Consider the following 17,679-nt stretch of genomic DNA (forward strand, 5'->3'; position numbering starts at 1 on the left):
AGGGGGAGCAAAGTTGCTAGGAGGGGCGGGTCGTCGATGACAAAGTCGTTGCCACTGATCATAATCGTGTAGGTGTGCTCCCTTCTGTTGCGGCGTAGCCGCGTTCCAAGGACAAGGAGAATGAGGTACTGGGTGTCACCTTTGCGTCCTTGTATTCAGGCTCCGTCTTGTCGTACAGAATCGGATATGGCCACTGTGTCGGAACGGAATGAAATCAAAAACGAAAAACGAAACAAAACTATATTTTTGACCAAAACGAAAATGTAGCAGAAATGTTATTTATTATTTTGTTTTGGGAGTGAAATTGAAATATATTTGTTTGGTTTTCGGTTCAAGGGGGAAAGTCATCAATCTGAAACAAGACATCAGGCAACGTCAGAATTAGCGCCTATGTCAAGAGTCTGCATAAGCGCGTATCTCAGGCAGGCATAGTACGAGCAATAGCTGGTTGAGCGCTCCACTAATCTAAGCATGCCGTTCAGTGCACTATGGGATCGGCATTGTAGCGAAACCCAGGGCTTATGCACTAAGAGTTTATCGTTTCGTTGTCTACGGGTACAACGCTTTGTTACCGAAGTTTTATCCTTCATTTGTGTTCGTTTAAGTTCGTTTTATCGGAACAGTGGTCTCGAATTTAGCGTTGCATCGTGCTTGTTAATTTAGCTAGTAAGCGAATGTTTACAAGTTTATACGGCCTATAAAACTACTATCTTTAGTTCATATAGTTGTCTAGTAATTTGCTATCGCAATCGGATGCTTCGCCTTTCGGACGAAATTGTGACATCTTTTTTCATTGCGCACAGCGTTGAGGGGTCTGTCCTGCGCTTTTCCTCTATAGCGGGGTCAAAGCAATGCTGGTCGGAGGCGCCGCCGTGTGATATGGCGCGCTGCTCAGAGCATTGTCGGTGCGTGGTATGGTTAATTAACCGTTGCAAGTGCTTGCGTGTTCGAATTATCGGGCGTTTTCGCCCATTGGAATACACATAACTTTGACGGGACCTCAGCGTCATTCGAATAAATCGGAAGTTCGAATTAATGAGATTCGTCTGTAACAAATTTTATTAAAAACAAGAAATAGTCTACACACATCTGATTGTCGTTATCTGAGCACATCCAACTACCAAATCAAGTTGGCCGCGGAGCATGCATACCAGAAAACCTTTAGCAAAAGTCATGTGCAGGCTTGTTTAAAAATTCAATATTTTCTCATATTTATTTGAATATTATTCTGTTTTTATGTTTGCTTTGGTTCTAATTTCAATATTCTGAATTTTTCAAGTATTTGCAATGAACGAATATGAAGTTAAAAACGTGTACAATCAATTTTTTCAGTTTTGGTTGGCAAGTAGCATTGCCATTAACATGGATCATGGCTTAGGCAAGCCCAAGAAGACTTCATTCACTCACAGTTATTGATCAATTTATTGAACCTGTGCAATTATTCGAACATCTCTGCAGCACCGTCGCCTGCCACCTTCTCTATTGAAATAATGTATATCAGCAACCGAACGTCGTACGGTGTATCGCTCGATTTTTTAGATATGATCCACGTGCACAATGTCGAAAAAATTACGGCTGTTAAGAAAGTTGGCGTAGATTGATCCACCTACTCACACTTTTGTTGGCAAGTAGTTAAACTTCTTGGCTTTCTGTGAGCTGTACAGCCGTTGTGAATAGATATGTGTCGACTCGGCACTAAACTGTTATTTTGGTTTTTGACACCACGTGAAGCAGCGCTGGTTAGGCATAATAGCCAAAGCAGCGTGGCCATCACAAATATTTGCTGCTTGTGGTGGTCGGTGGCAAACCGTCGCCAGAATTTCACCGTTCATGAAGTAGTGTCTTTGGGGATCGGACTTGTGATCATGTGCATGACTAGGGGCCACAGAAAGGGCGTTCACTTCGATGGGTGACAAGCCAGCAATGACAACGGGCATGCCTACCATGTTCATCTGTGCGCATACTGGGCGGATCGGGTTAAGCTTGCATGTAACCAGACAGCACTCAGCTAAATTTGCCCAACACAGCCTAAACTGTTGGCATTGTGCTGTCAAGGCTTCACTTTGTGACATCACGACGATGTACTACACAATAGCTGCGTTATAGGTGAACGCTTGCGCGGCTTGGACATTCACTAAATTTCACGTAGGCTGAACCAAATAAATAAGAAGAAGCCCATAAATTAATTCTTTGTACTGCTAGTGTTGTAAAAAATATTGAACTTGCGGTTTTGCATAAAATTATCCAAATAATAGCACTTCAAAACAAGATGAAAGTTTGATTCCAGAGATGAAGCTACTGTATTTACTCAATTGTAATGCAAGTTTTTTTCCAGATTTTTGCTACCTGAAGTCGATCCTGGCTTTACAGTCAAATACCGAAATTCAAGTTGTCTAAAAAGTGCAATGATGCACCCAATTCTAATCAACCAGTGAAATGTGTGAGTGAAAACGCGCGAGGGACATGCGCTTTCAGGGAGAGTGAACGCACGGCGGAGAGCAAACGCAGCATCTTCCGTCATCTGAAAGGTGGGGGGGGGCCCCCGATGGGAGGGAGCGAGCGGAGGCGTCATTTAGCTGCAGCACCAAATGCGTATCTTGCGAGCGGGTGCAAGGGGAACTGGCGACTCAATCTCCCACGCGAAAGGAGGAAAGCCTCAAGGCAGTGCGGGAGGGAGGGGGCGCGGCTTCTACACTGCCACCAACTGCATACTTGTACTTTGCATTGCTGCAGGCTGTCGCGCGCACCGTATCTTGAAAGCAATCTCCACATGGCTCTTACCTTTGTATGCGCGGTGCTTTCACCACTTAGTTTCCATTGAAGCGATAGACCGCACGAACCTTCGGTCGCTGGTGCTACCGCACTTGCTCACGCCAGCGTTTTGACAGTGGTTGTCTGCAGTCATCGAGTTTGATCTACTCATGTTTTCTTGTGCGCGCTGACACCATGCTTGTTAATTCAGTTAGTAAGTGATTGTGTCCAAATTTATGCAGCCGATAAAACTACTGTCCTTACTCTGTATAGCTCATCTATTTTTCTATCGCAATTGAGGCTTCGCCTTTCGGGCGAAACTGCAACTTTTCCATGCATCCGGTGGTCTCACATTACTTTATCGGTATTCTTTTTTTTTTTTTTTTGCTGGACGCAACAAACTGTCACCCCTCGCATTACATTTGCGGTTTCATTTTTTTTGATGGACGCAATGAAAAGTCACCCATCGCGTTACAATCGCGGTCGCGTTACGATCGAGTAAATACGGTATATCTACCTTTGCAAGGATCTTGTTTTTTTTTAAGCAAAGCTTGCGTTGTCTCTTCCCCGGGATTTGGCGTTTGTTATTTCCTCACCGGATATATATTTGTGGATATGCAGTCAACGACCGATTTTTCAGACATACCTGATAATACGGACGTCCTCCTAGCAGCACCAGGTACCCCATAGAGACAGTGTAGTACAATCGACTTCCATTAATTCAACCCTGACGGGACCGACAAAAATCGATCAAATAATTGGGCGGGAACGATTTCAACAAGATCCATAAAAAATGCCAGGACATACCACTGATTCATTTGGCACTACTTTCCAGAATCAAACACACCCCTGAATCAAATGCGCGCCCATTTTCTGTGTGTTCAAAGTACAGTGTAGACCGCTTATAATGTAAGTCGCCGGAGTCGCGAATATCCGCACTATAAGCAGTACCGCACTATAACCAAAGCAACAATTTTCAAGGCCCGCACATATGCAAAACATGTGCACCGAGCCGCCACGCGTATGCGACAGTCAAGGAGTGCGGTTTGAACGTTTGCATTCAATTTACAGTCGAATCTCGTTAATTGGAAAATAATTCACGCGGCGGCGCCTCCGACCGGCATTGCTCCGGCACCGCCATAGAGTAAAAGCTTAGGAGAGACCCCTCAATGTCTCGCGCGAACAGAAAAAAAAAAAAAAAGAAAGAAAGAAAAAAAAATGTGGCAGAAATTTTCAAATGACAAGGTCGCCGATTCTGCGTTGCGCCGGAACATACGTGTACGTGCCGACGTCTCAGCCACGCTACTGTAGCCACGCGTAGAAAATGGCAGTGAGCCCTTCTTTCTCCTTTATGCTTCCTCTACTTTCTAGTCACGTGTTAACCTTGCACGCTGCGGCTACGGCGCAGAGGGAAGCAGCAGCGCTGTCCCAGACCGGCCAACGCCCGCTTCCCGATAATGGCAGAAAACGAAACTTCGGGGAGCTGGCGCCGGGCCGGCTGTAGCGGTGCAGGGCGCGCACAATGACAGTCGAAAGTGAGGGAGGACGAGGGGAGCCACCGAAGCGACGGAGATGCCGAGGCGAAATCCGCTTTCCTGCCGCCCTCCTCCCTCACATTCCACGGTCTCTGCGTGTGCCCTTCCCCGTGCCGATGCCGCCCGCTACCTGAAGTTTCATATACTGCCGTTATCGTGAAGCGAGCAACGGCCAGCGTTGGCAGTTTTGTGGCCCTCACTCGCTACGCGCCGTGATATTTCACGACTCACACTCAAGATTCTGGTTTCAGCCTCACTGGCTGTTCGTTTGCACCACGTGCCCTTCTCCTCCTCTTCGTCTCTCTTTCTTCCTCGAGCACTCCTTGGGGCGCCCGTTTGAGGGGAGCGTTCACAATCTACACTACACTCCCAGGCAGCCGCACTGTAACCGGTATTTCGTTTCCCGCAACTGCACTATAAGCGATACGTGTATACATAGAGTGCTATGGGAAAATTAATGGGAGTCTGAAAAGGCCGCACTATATCCGGCCCTGCACTATAAGCGGTTACGTTATAAGTGGTCTATACTGTATTAGGGAGGCGCGCACTGCAGCGTGTTCAGCGGGCGGGCATCTCTATCCCCAAGGCCGGTCTTTATCAGTCTTTATGCAGCGGGCGAGGCCTGAGCAAGGCCTGAGCGAGGTCTATGGGCAAGGTCTGAGCCATTTTGACCTATCACGAAGGGCTAATGACGGGTTTGGAATAAAAAGTCGCAGTTTTGCCCGAAAGGTGAAGCATAGATTGCGATTGCAAATTAGCAGACAGGTAAACGAAGTAAGGGTAGTAGTTTTATTGGCCGTATAAACTTGGAAACATTTGCTACTGACTAAATTAGCAAACATGGTGTCACGCCCGCACAAGAAAACATGAACGCATCTCACTCGATAAACGCGGAAACTCGCTTTCAAAACGATGGAGTGACAAAGCGTGGCACGGGCGAATTGAGCTTCGTGCTGCCTCTCGCATCAACGCGAACAAAGCCACGAAAACACAGTGCATGGCGTACTGTGCCCTCGAGCGTTCGTGCGTGTTGGTCTCCGATCCCAAGCCAAAGAGGAAGCGCCTTCGAACTTTTGCACGCGCCTAACCCCCCGCCGTCAGGTGGCGTTAGCATCGCGACACTCGCGCCATCTCTCGCAATGCGTCGCAACCACCACAACCTCTGCCAGCGCTTAGTCACGTGGAGAAGGCAGATTACAGGAGACGCGAGCTATGCAGGGAAAACAACATCAGGGGACGCGTGAGAGTCGCACATCCCCACACGGAAGTTTGCTGTATAAGGATGTCGGAAATTTCAGGCCCTGAAACGCTTCACTGTCTGATTTTTTTTTCTGACTTCTTCCCACGACCGCAGGTCCGAAACGACATTAATCGAAGCAACAACTGCAGTCATTTTGATTATTTCGTAGCCTCGAACCTGCACGTTTTCATGCCAATCTACTAGTTGGAAACCATAGCCACCATATCCATTTGTGTTTTGGCTACATGATGTTTGGTGTGTGGTCATATTCTGCTATTGCGTACTCTGCAACGCTAGGCCTAGCTGCTTTGACGTTCACCACCAGGCTTCCTACTCATCGTATTCTCTATTGCCGTATTTCAGTGCCATATTTTCTATTAAAAAAATTTGCTGCTATCTGCAATAGGGCTGACCCCGCCTTCGCCATCCTTGCTGATGACTTCAAAGTGCAGAAAGCACAGTAAAGGTCTAAGAAGCGTTGCATAAAGCATGTTTTTAAAGGTCAGCTTTGCCGCAATGCGGTGGTGTTGAATAAGCGGTCAAGAATAAGCAATGTACTGCGGTGAAGCACACCAAGAGGTAAAGATGACCACTGTCACGGGACATAGTATGCTTTCCTTAGTTATACTACACGCTTGCACCCACTGTCTCCTGTCACAGTACGAGCATTGAAACGTCTAGTAAGTTTACTGGCATGCCTTCAGAACTATTTCAGACGTGGCTGTGGCGATTTGAGCCCTTAAAGGCACTAAAAGGTGTGCATTTGTATTTTTGCGCTGCTCGATTTATTTAATGCTTTCATGGTTCTTTGTCAGTCCGAAAAATTGGATGTTGACTGTATATAAGCAACTTGGATCACTGCATATATGCTAGTTGATGTCTTGCCGAGTTGACTACTTGGGCCACTGGGTATGTGCTGGCTGCTGTCTGGACTAGTCAACAACTTTTCTCAGTGGGTACGTGTCCAAATAGACAATTTCGGCACTGCATATATTCAACTGGGTATGTGCTCATTCCTCGCCAATCCCCGAAAATGGATATGCCACGGTGGCACAAGGGATGTCGAAGTTTTAAATGTATATATGTATCATACTGCTCTCTGCATACACCTCTTCTCACCATTCCCTTGACAATGATCATACATTGCCTGCATTCTCATGACACAGACAGCTAACAGCTACCGGCGACGAGGCTGCATGTGTCATCGTTACTGCTGCTATCTTGCTAGCTCAAACAAGCTTCGTGTCATTTAGATTCCAACGTTGTCGTAGATCTGCATGTTTTTTAAAGCATTTGCATTCTTCGGGTACCTCACAAACTTTCAGGGGGCTATCTATCTATGTTTGTATCCAAGCATTTTCCTGCCTACCTTGGTCACTGGCTAGTCCGTGGTTGAATGATTAGTGCGCTGAGATAACACGGTTTGAAACCAACCATCAAATCATCTTGGTTCACTGAGTTTGTGGCAATGTGTGCATAACGCCCCTCTCCAATGAACCTCTTTCACGCCGGCATGGGCCACTGTAGATGCGGGACTGGGTGAGCACCGCTGTTCGAAAAAACGCTTCGACGCCGACTTGGACCTCTGGGTATGTGCCATTTGGTCTGTGCTGGCCTTTAATGAACCTCTTTGATGCCAACCTGGGTTGCTGGGTGGGTGCCAGTAGGTGCGTGCTGCTCTTCAATGAACATCTTTGATGCCAACTTGGATAATTAGGCATGTGCCCCTGGGAATGTGCCACCCTACAATGACAAAAAAGATGCCTTAAAGGGCCCCTAAACCACCCAGAGTTCGAAATTTAGTTGTGGTGTTGCAGTTGTGCACAAGTCTACAACGAACACGTAGCCGCAAGAATTTTTCGAAATGGTGCCGTAATAGCGGAGTTACACGCGTTTGATGATCGAAAAACGGCCCTCGCTCGTTTCGCTCTTTCCTTCGCTACGGCTGGTCTCTCCTCCTCGCTGATTGCTGCTCCAAATGTCACGTGACATACGTCATCGGCAACGCGCTTCTCAAAACACTGCCTACTTCCGATTAAAGCACGTCCACGCTAGCCATGCTAGCGGCACATATGCGGACGGCGATACAGCCTCCAGTCTGCCGCGCGAGAGGTCCAAAGTAGACGATAGTTCGGCCGGTGCCCCGCCCGCAGCACGATCAACGGGCCAATCGACGACCGCGAAGCTGCGCCGCGCCTCTGCCACCGGCAACGAAAACATCGGCTGTAGCTGAGTGCACGGCTACCGACGGGAGACGACCGGCTCGGCTGTGCTCGCATCGTAGCCGACGGCGCCGCTAATATCAGCGTATTTTCCTTCTTTGTGTACAATTATTGCGAAGAGTGATGACAACGATAATAAAATATTGCGGCTTGTGAGCCTCGGTAATCCATTTCGAAGCGCCGTCCGCTTTAGCTTTGAAGGGAGCCAGAAAAGGCCTAGCGACGATATCGGCGCTGTCGAGCGATCAGCGGCGGTGAGGCTGCCGCACAAATCAGTCCCGGTCTCATCCTCTCTACGTACGGCAAGGAAATCTCGTCGCTCGCGAGCCAAACTGCTGTCGAACGGCGGCCCGCGAATGGCAAAGCGTGCCGGTATAACGTGGACGTGAACTCGGCACTTCTCGGCTACCCGCTGTTGTTGCAGTGCCGGCGCGTGTTATGCGAAGCGTGCCGCTATGGACCCTGTGTTGCGCGCACGTCTGGAAAGGCCAACACTGTCGCACTCTGTTCGCGCAGCTAATCAGACCGCTAAGCATGACTGTGTTGGAACACGAGCGATTTGGCACTTGCGTTGCGGGCTGTGATTACCGATGCGCAAGCGCACACAAGCGAGCAACACGGCGAGGACGAGCAGGGAGCGCGTTCCTGCTTGCAGACTATCCGGAAGTCGTAGGTTCTTGTTCGACCAATGGACATCGTTTCCACCGTTGACATCACCAGATTCCCCCTGCTGACATCATGACGACCGCTGGGGTTACCGGAAAGGCGAGGGGAGGAGGGCGGCATTGTTTTTTTTGGTTTTGTGGCGCGCCCGCGGCGCGTAGCGCTGCAGCGTTTGGCATCGCTGATCGTGACGGCGTTCTGAACTCGATGCGCCTGTTTACTTGCAATGTTAAAAAAATATCTGAGGTGGTTTAGCGGCCCTTTAAGGGAAAACGCTCCTCAAAACTTTTTTTTTTTTAACTGGTACTAGAGGTTTCATAACTCAGTCAATTATAGTTTTCTGTGCAGATTTCAAATATGTCATTAGTTTTTGTGTAGGTGTTATAAGTTTTGAGTTATGTGATGCACAATGTCAAAATATAGTTATCTTTCTGGCCACTTTCTTAAGTACTAAATTTTCAAAAAAAGAACATTGTGCTGTAGCTTGTTTAGCTCTTTGTAGATCGCAAAATGTTGATATCTAGCCAAACAGCATGTACACTTACTGGAACTATGCAAAGAAAAAATTTGAATATTTCAACGAATTTTTTTTCTAAATTCCCTGAAATGTAACCTTGTACTTTCGCAACTACTGCTGGGAGATATTGCGATTTCAAGTAGGCATCAGCACTGTACGTATCTTCAAGAGTATGTATGCCAAATTTCATTAGAAGACAATTATAAGTGTACAAGGTTATTTTCATGTGATGGTGAAAACAATTACCGTATTTTGCGGTGTATAAGTCGTTTTTTTGTTTTTTCCTGAATTTTTTGTCCGTGCGTCTAATAGAACGGTGGTGCGACTTATATACGTTTTTCCGGAAAAACTGTCGTCAAGATCGGATTGGATGCTATGGCCACACAAAGCGCGCTCGGTTCACCTCCTCTGGCAGTTGCTACGGGTTTTGTACGCACCATGGAGGCACCGCGGGGTTCTCGTCATCGAGTTGCCAAGTGCCGTGCGAGAAGGACGGAGCAGCAACGCAATCAGCGGCAGCCCGACTGCAAAGTCGTCACATCTGTAGATCGCTTTCAAGATACAGCGCGCGCCGCTGCGCAAACTACGCAGCTGCTACCGAAGTACAAGCCACCCCATCCCCCTCCCTCCTGCGTTGCCTTCCTGCTTTCCTCCCTTGTGTGCAATTCGGTTCACCGTCGCAGGCTTTCACTCGCACATAAAGCTTACGGCGTGCGGAGACGATGTTATCGCCCTTGGACTTTATACCGAAAATTGCGGCAACCACGACAGCAGAAATGCACCTGGAGTGTCCATATCATTGATCGCAATTATATATAAAAATGGCACCCATACGCTCGCGCATGACCTGCCTTCACGAAGTGAAACGTTACTGTAATTTTGAATCACTTACCGAATGAACTGGTGCGTCTAATACACTGGTGCTACTTATATATGTTTTTTTTTTTTTTATGGGGGGGGGGGGGGACTGCTATTGCGACTTATGCAAAGGTGCGACTTATAGACTGGAAAATACGGTAATTGAGGTGTCCTAATTTTTTTTTTTATAGCGCGTGTAATTGTACACGCTATTTGGATAGATATTGGCACTTCGTGATCTACAAAGAGCTAAATAAGCTACAGCTCAAAGCTATTTACGAAAATTTATTCCACAATAAAGTGCCCTCAAAATCACTATATTTTGCAATTGTGTAGGACATAACTCAAGAACTATAGCAGCTACACAAACACTAATGACATATTTGAAATCTGCTTGAAATGTTCGATAAGTGGGCGGATTTTCAAATCTCTGGTATAAAGATTAAGGAAATGATTTTTCGAGGAGCGTCTCTCCTTAAATTTCTCTGATGCTGAGCCAAATCAAACCCACATCACTAGGATTCCTCAAGGACAGCAACCCGATGCATTTGCAGGCTGCACCACAAATGCACTGGGTATGTGCCACTTTTCAATGAATGTCCCAACGCTTTGGCAAGCTGCCCCATGTATGTACTGGGTATGCACCGCTCTTTAATGAACCTCTCGCGAACTTGGGTCACTGAGTATGTGCCACTGAGTGTGCGGCAAGCAAGGGAGCAATTCTCAGCGTTCGTAGGCACCGGTGCGCTGCACTTCTCATCTTAGAGGCCACATGTGAACTTCACGGTAGCGCCACTAGATGGTGCATTGTGTCCAAAAATAGGCACAAGAGAGGAGCGCTGTTGTCGCATGACGTGTTTCTCAGCATTCACAAGCACCGGCGTGCCATGCATTTTGGAGGTTACGCGCAGACTTTACGGCAGTAGCGCTACATGGCGCCGAGTGTTCTTGGGAAAGCACAGAAGAGGAGTCCCACTGCAGTACAGGCCTCATACATAACTCATTTCAACGGTGGCGATACATTGTGTCGCTATATTTATTCAATTGCTAACGCATTACCATCGAAAGTCATCGTGAGATAAGTTCTGCCAGAATATTTCTGGCTGTTGTATCAAGGTTTTGTGGACATCCCACAGCTATTTGAACTATTCACTTCAAAATTATTTGCCAGTCTTTCTATTTGCTTCGGCTTTGCTTCAAACCAAAAAACTGATATTTGCACAAGGCTAGCGGGAAGCCATCAAGAAGAATGTAGCTGCATTCTGGCACACTGCTGCCACAGTTAAGTGTCATCATGCAGGTTATGCCAGGACACACGCAACACAGCCATTCCCCTAGTTAAGCTGGCCCAGAAAACATGTCATCTAAGGAAAACAGAAAAAGACAGTTGATCTTGCAGCGCTAACCCAGGAAGCAGACCACAACTGGTAGCCATGCCTTTCCTCTGCGGTCATGGTTGCAGACCCCTTTATCCACCTGCAATCAGCCGGAAGTCATTGTACTTTCTGAAGCTTGACTGCGGCCACTCTCCTCACCTCTCGCAAATGCCCCTACTGAAGAACAAGCAGAGCTTTGCGCTTTTTCAGTCATGTCTGCTCATGGCCATACCCCCTGCCGTCCACAAGCATCCATGCTGTATTGTTGATAGTGGAGCTGTGCAATTTCTTGACTGTTTCACGACAGGCACACCGGATGCCAAAGTCTCAATGTGCGGGTCTGGACAGGGTTGCACGGTATGATAAGCATTTAGAAGTTAACATGGTTTTCATGCAACACATGTGTACCGATGTGTGTGGGCAGTGTTCTGGATTTCCCCTTCCCTGCTGCTTTAGTTTGTTTCGTTTAAATTCACTGGGTTTTGTACTGCAAAGAAGCAAAGGGGAAAAATATTTTTCTTTTGTTAAGTATACAATTAGCATTTTAAATGATGCTTGCTTAAGTGTTTTACTGTATTGAATATTGTAAAAGCATTGAAGAAATAAAAAAAAAACAGTGACCAGTGAGGTTGATGGCAGGAAATTCCATTTGTTGATTAGCCTAACAACTTAGCACACAGTAGGGCTCTATTCTTATAAATTTCTGTTGCTGTTGAAATTTCTTTGCCTTGATATGCTAATTGGTAAAGACAAGCAGGATTTTTTCACAAGGCATTAAGGATATTTGACGGTTGTGTACAGATGCATCAAATTGGTAGGGTAGGGCAAAATGTGAATGTTCTCCATAAACCATGTAATTTATTATGTTTTAAACATCTGCATCCCTACAGATTGCAGTGGTACCACTCCTTGTAGTTTCACTTGCCTCACCCCATTCCATGTGGAATGAGTGAGTGATGTGACTCTGTTTGGGCTGTCTGATTGGCTTCTCACATTTATCTGTTGACATACCTATTTACGCCAAGTAGGTATTACCGTATGGGAAGTATTGCAAAGCATAGCAGTTATGCATGTGCATGCGAAAGCAAAAAGAAAAAAAAAAAGAGCATACAAATATGTAACTCTAGCACAACCAGGGCCAGATCACGTGACAATAAAAGAGCTTCCAAATATACAAGTATGTAATAGCACAGAAACCCAGGTCTCCGCCATAAACCTAGAACACGAGTAAAACCACTACTGGAAGCCTTTTACAGCAATTGCGATTGACGGTGATTGCAGTAACTCTAACAGCAACAGGGTAGTAGGAAACATTGGGGAATAATGCTCACAGTGGCGGGGAGCAACAATTGCAGAATGCAAGCAGCGGCAGATTAAACTGATGTCAGCAAAGTTGACATCGGCAAAAACAAGAACAAGAGTGAAAGAAAACAGCAAACCAATATTGGAAAGAGACATACATGATCGAGAATACTTCAAGCATACCGCTCCATTGAGGTTCTTTTCAATAGTAATTTGTGTACCTGTAGAAATAACACAAATGCAATAAATATAGACGCTTGTTCAGAACCGTGACATTCTTCCGCCTGAAAATGCAGATCGCCTGCCACAGCTGGTTCTGTACACGTGGATTTGTGTGAGTGTGCAATAAGTCAAATAGAGAGTTTCTTGCAAAAAGCTGTGTTTTGTGGTAGGCTTGTGCGGCTGCACGGAATAAGGGGACAGGCGAGAAAGAATGCGATCAATGTTAGCAATAGTGCAGTGGCAATGGCCACCAGTGGCCCACAAGAATGATAAGCTCACATAAACATGGGGGCAGCAGTGTTTTCTTCTGGCAGCAGGAATATGGTTGGTACCAAAACTGTACTCTTATATACCTTTCAAGGACACTGATGAACCAGCGCTCATCTTTTTGTGCTGCACATACATGTGCAGGGAGTAAACTGCAGTGACTGCATGCTCCAGAAGATACGAGGACTGCACATAAGGTTCATTTTGAGGCCACCATCACCACGTTAATGAGAAAAGCGGTGTCGGAAAGAGATGCGAGAACACACGTGGTCTAAATCGACTACAACAAGACAACACTCTCATTGCCACACGACGTGCCATAGGAGGTGGAGCATAGCCATGTCTGCATTGAATACAAGTTGATGGGGATCGCTGCTGCTCGAGAGAAGGGTTATGTTTGACCACTTGTAGCTCATTTAATATAGCAAACCAACATAAAATTCTCCTGGGAAAGCATTCCGTGAGAGATTAGTACTCTCTATAACATCTAGTAGGCTAGTGCGAATATTCGATATTCTCAAGTATTGAATTGAATATTATGCTATTTGATATTAGCTTCGACTCTAGTTTCAATATTAGAATTTTTTTAGGTATTCAAAATGAACAATTAACATATTATTCGGCTTATAAGCAGCACCCTTAATTACAACACCCCAGAAAGAAAGAAAAGAATATATCCCCTAGTGGGTATAACTGCATGCAACGCTCAAATCTTTATAAAAACAGTCTCTACTCGTGGATGCATGAATCATCCACATCGTATCTTCGGTCAGCAGCTCTGTTCCCATCCTCTTCCGCGATGCTGATAGTGTAAAACTTAGCCCTAAAGGTGGTTTCACAGCAGCATGGGTCACGCTGCTGTGAAATTACAGATTGAGGCGAAATTCGGACTACCGTGAAACAACACCTAAGTCGAAGTTCATATATAACCCACATCCTGATTTTATGGTTAAATTTAAAAAAAATTTTGGCGCTTGTTTTTCATGCAAAAATATGATAAACTTTAAAACATCTATAATCGACCACGTCAATTTTGGTGAGCAAGTCATATCACATAAATACAAGGCAAAGATGAGTTCGTTTACAGTTGCCTACTGATTTCTGCGCCTGTTCAAGTTATTCGCAGCAGCCATATGGCCGCTGTAAATAGATTTGCATTGACGTGGCACTAGACTGTAATTTTGGTGGTCGACACTCGACGAAACAGTGCTGGTTAGGCCTAACAGCCACCCCAGGTGTGGCGATATACGGCAAACCGTCATGGGGAAGTTTGCTGCTGATCGAAGATCAGGCCACAGGTCATGCGCACAGGCTACACTGAGGACCGCAAAAGCACCGAGCATGCCTACCAAGTTTGGCTGTGCGCTTACAAAATGGTACATGTTAAAGTGTCATGTAGACAGAAATTATTAAGGTGAATTTGCACAGCACTGCATAAACTGCCAGCGTCATGCAGTCACGGTCCCACTTCACTGCGTCACAACGATGCACAATGGGCGAACGCAAGATGCTTTTGCGGCTCAACCACCACATTGGAAATTTTGAAAAAATGTTCTAATTTTGTTGCTAAGCAGCGTTGTGCTAGTGTTTGCCAGCCAAGGAAGCATCAGTGCAACAGCTCGTTTCAAGGACTTAAGCAAGTGATCGTATCGCAAAGAAATGAAATGGGGTGGGAAAAGGTACCACTTCTTGTTTATTCCTGTGAGACCAGAGTAAATTTTGAAAGAAAGTTCTAATTTTTCTTGCTGAGCAGCGTTGGGCTAGTGTCTGCCAGCCAAGGTTTTCTTTAATGTAAATAATACTGCTATGGGAAGTTGTAATTTCCAGAAACAGACCTGGCAGCATGGTTTTGAATACGTTCAAATTTGTCTATAAGAGGTATGAGAGTCCTAAGCCGCGCAAGCGTACTTGAGTATTGTGTGAACATTTGTGTTGCAAAGCTGTTCTTTTACATTTTTCGGATCTTTATGAAAATAATGTCTAATGATGTTGAGCATTCTTGATGACTTTAAGGTCAGATAGTCAGTATGTCTATTCCAATTCAAACTTTTTTTATAAGTAGACCCCAAGATACTTATAATGTTCAACCCATTCAAGAGGCAGTCCATCCAAATTATAGACGGATCTCACCATTACATGCCACACTTCTAGCACCAACCTTGAATTGTGTTTAAATGACTTGTATATGATCATTTTGTATATCTCTATAAATGACGCAGTTGTCTGCATATAATCGCACTTTGCACTGAAGTCCTTGCACAGTATCATTTATATAGACTAAAAATAACAACGGCCCCAAAACAGAGCCTTGGGGCGCGTGAGAAGTTACAGTGACACAAGTTGATTTAGCTTTGTTGATTAAAGACATGCTGTGTTTACCTATTCAAATAATTTCTGATCCAATCGTCTGTAGCAGGATGAATGCAGAGACATGATAATTTATGTAGCAGCAAGGCATGTGGAACGGTATCAAAGGCCTTTCGGAAGTCCGAAAATACAGTCTCTCTGGTAACCTAAGTCGAAAGAGTAAAAGAGATCATAGCAGAATTTCACCAGTTGAGTCATGCATCACAGGCCAAGACTGAATCCATGTTAGGCATTTGAAAAGAAACTATTGTTTGAAGGTGGCTCATCACAGCACTGTAGATAATGCGTTCAATTATTTTGCAGCACACACATGTTAGAGTGATGGGCCTGTAGTTCTGTACTGTAGTCTTGAGACCACTTTTATGAATGGGCACTACATCAGCTATTTTCTATTATGCAGGAATTGAATAGGTATAGGAATTGACTTAAACAAAACGACTAAGAAATAAGCCATTTCTTGAGAGCAAGCTTTGATTACCTGGGACAGGATATTGTCAGGACCTCCAGCAGATTTGTTTTTTAGATTAGAAAGCAGCTTCAGAACACCGTTATAAGTGACAGTAATCACGAGCATATTCTCGTGGGCCATTTCATGCATTTGAGGAAGTGGACTAGTGTATGAGAGTTTTGAAGGCATGTGTTGTTCTATTAAAGCCATTAGTTTGTCTCTGAAAAGACTCCAAGCTTTATCCAAGTCCAATGACTGGGTGACTTCACAGAAATCTGGGTGGAAACGAGAAAGTTCAGCTGATAATGACTCATCAGCTCGGTCATAAAAAAGCCACCTTCCTAGGATGTTTGTGGGCTGTTCTAATTGAGGAAGTGGCCACAACGCAATCATGACCACTGATACCGGGGATGATGACTGTATTTTGGATCAACGACTAAGAGTTTGAAAAAAAAAAATCCAAAAGTGCTAGTGGAAGAGCGGTCTCATCTTGTGCTCTCGGACACGAATTGGGTCGAGTTATTAGTTGTAATAAACTCGGAAAACAGTAAAGACAGGAAGGTCGAGTCTGGCAGCACAGGTTTTTTCACCTTCCCAGTGAACAGCAGCCATAATAAGGTCGCCAGTAAGAATATAGTGACAATTTATGGTAGTTAAAAAACTTGACAACTTGTTAAATGACTTCAGATTGGTAGAACTTGGAAGCAGGTTCCAGTAGCGCAGTAGCTGCCATTGTTAAGTTTAGTCTTGCACCAGGCAGATTCAGAATAACCTAGAGTAGTAGACAGTTCACTACTTTGAAGCCATTCATTAATGAGAATAAAAACGCCGCCACTGTATATGTATCTGTCACATCGGTAAACATCGTAGCCACACAGAATTTAGTCTTTTGTAAAAGAATCAGATGTAGATGCAGCGTAGCATGAGAAACATGCCTGGTCCTGGCGATGGCCTGCCAAGGTGTGTCTTCCGAGCACTGTACTCAATATTCTTGCATCAAGGTTGCTGGCGAACAATATTTTCGCATCAAGGATGCTGGGGAACCATTGCTCATCTCTCTTCACTAGAGATGCGTGTACGGGATAGCTGTAGTGACTGCACGCTTTAGAAGACACGGGCTTGGTACCTAGTTGAATATGGTTTGAGTGGGAACACTGTAGGCTTGAGGGGAGACTTATTTTTAGGCAATTGTGGTTTCTTTAATATAGTGTATGATAATAAAATTTTGCTGAGAAAGCTTTCAGGAAGAAGTACTCGTCTATATCATTCTTTCAAACACAAAAAAAATTAGTTTCAGGGATCATTTTGCCAATTCACCTCTTTCTAGTAAACATCATATGGTGTTTTTCTTGGGGGGGGGGGGGGGGGGGGCATTTTATAGCATAAAAGGCAACCTTACCAATATTTTTGCAAAAGAACTGTACGTGTGAATATATAGCACACAAGGCTATTAGTGTGCTAGCTTCTACACATGATTGCTATGCACGGTGAAGGTGTAGCACAAGGCTATTCAACAGAGTTATCTGAATTGCATGCAGGCACTCAAGTCCATTGGTAGACAATGCTAGTTAAAAGCAGCAGTTTGTTTTGCCTGCGAATTCGACAGGATCATGTGCTGAAGCACCTATGTCAATAGCTATGCTTACAAAATTTATATTTTTTTGGCAGCATGCAATACCACTTACTTGTATTAAAAAGTTACTGATTTATCATGCTGCTGATTTGTCGGTAGGCACGGGAAATACAATTGAAGATGTGGATCCTATGCTGCTCCCCTTCCCCATCTCCCACATCGCAGTGCATGTTGGCATCAACGTGAGTCTGGGCATTTTTGATGTCTGCACTCCGAAGAAGCAACTTATTCACTGAATACAGTCGAACGCCTCTACAACGAAATTACCTGTATGACAG

General features: G+C 45.2%; 1 protein-coding gene across 5 annotated transcripts in view; it reads left to right on the forward strand.

The window, feature by feature from the left end:
• Positions 1-17,679, forward strand: part of LOC119435936 (calcium-binding mitochondrial carrier protein SCaMC-2-B-like) — a 77,925-nt gene that overhangs the window by 22,302 nt on the left and 37,944 nt on the right. Inside the window, exon 9 of one of the 5 annotated variants that reach the window (XM_049660900.1) lies at positions 17,501-17,602. The exons of the other annotated variants lie outside the window; for them this stretch is intronic. Coding sequence (XP_049516857.1) covers positions 17,501-17,587 — 87 coding nt within the window. The 3' untranslated portion in view covers positions 17,588-17,602. Of the gene's footprint in view, positions 1-17,500; positions 17,603-17,679 lie in introns of those variants that run through there. 5 annotated transcript variants of the gene reach the window in all.

This window comes from Dermacentor silvarum, chromosome 1 (assembly GCF_013339745.2).
Source record: "Dermacentor silvarum isolate Dsil-2018 chromosome 1, BIME_Dsil_1.4, whole genome shotgun sequence".
NCBI classification, from domain to species: domain Eukaryota; kingdom Metazoa; phylum Arthropoda; class Arachnida; order Ixodida; family Ixodidae; genus Dermacentor; species Dermacentor silvarum.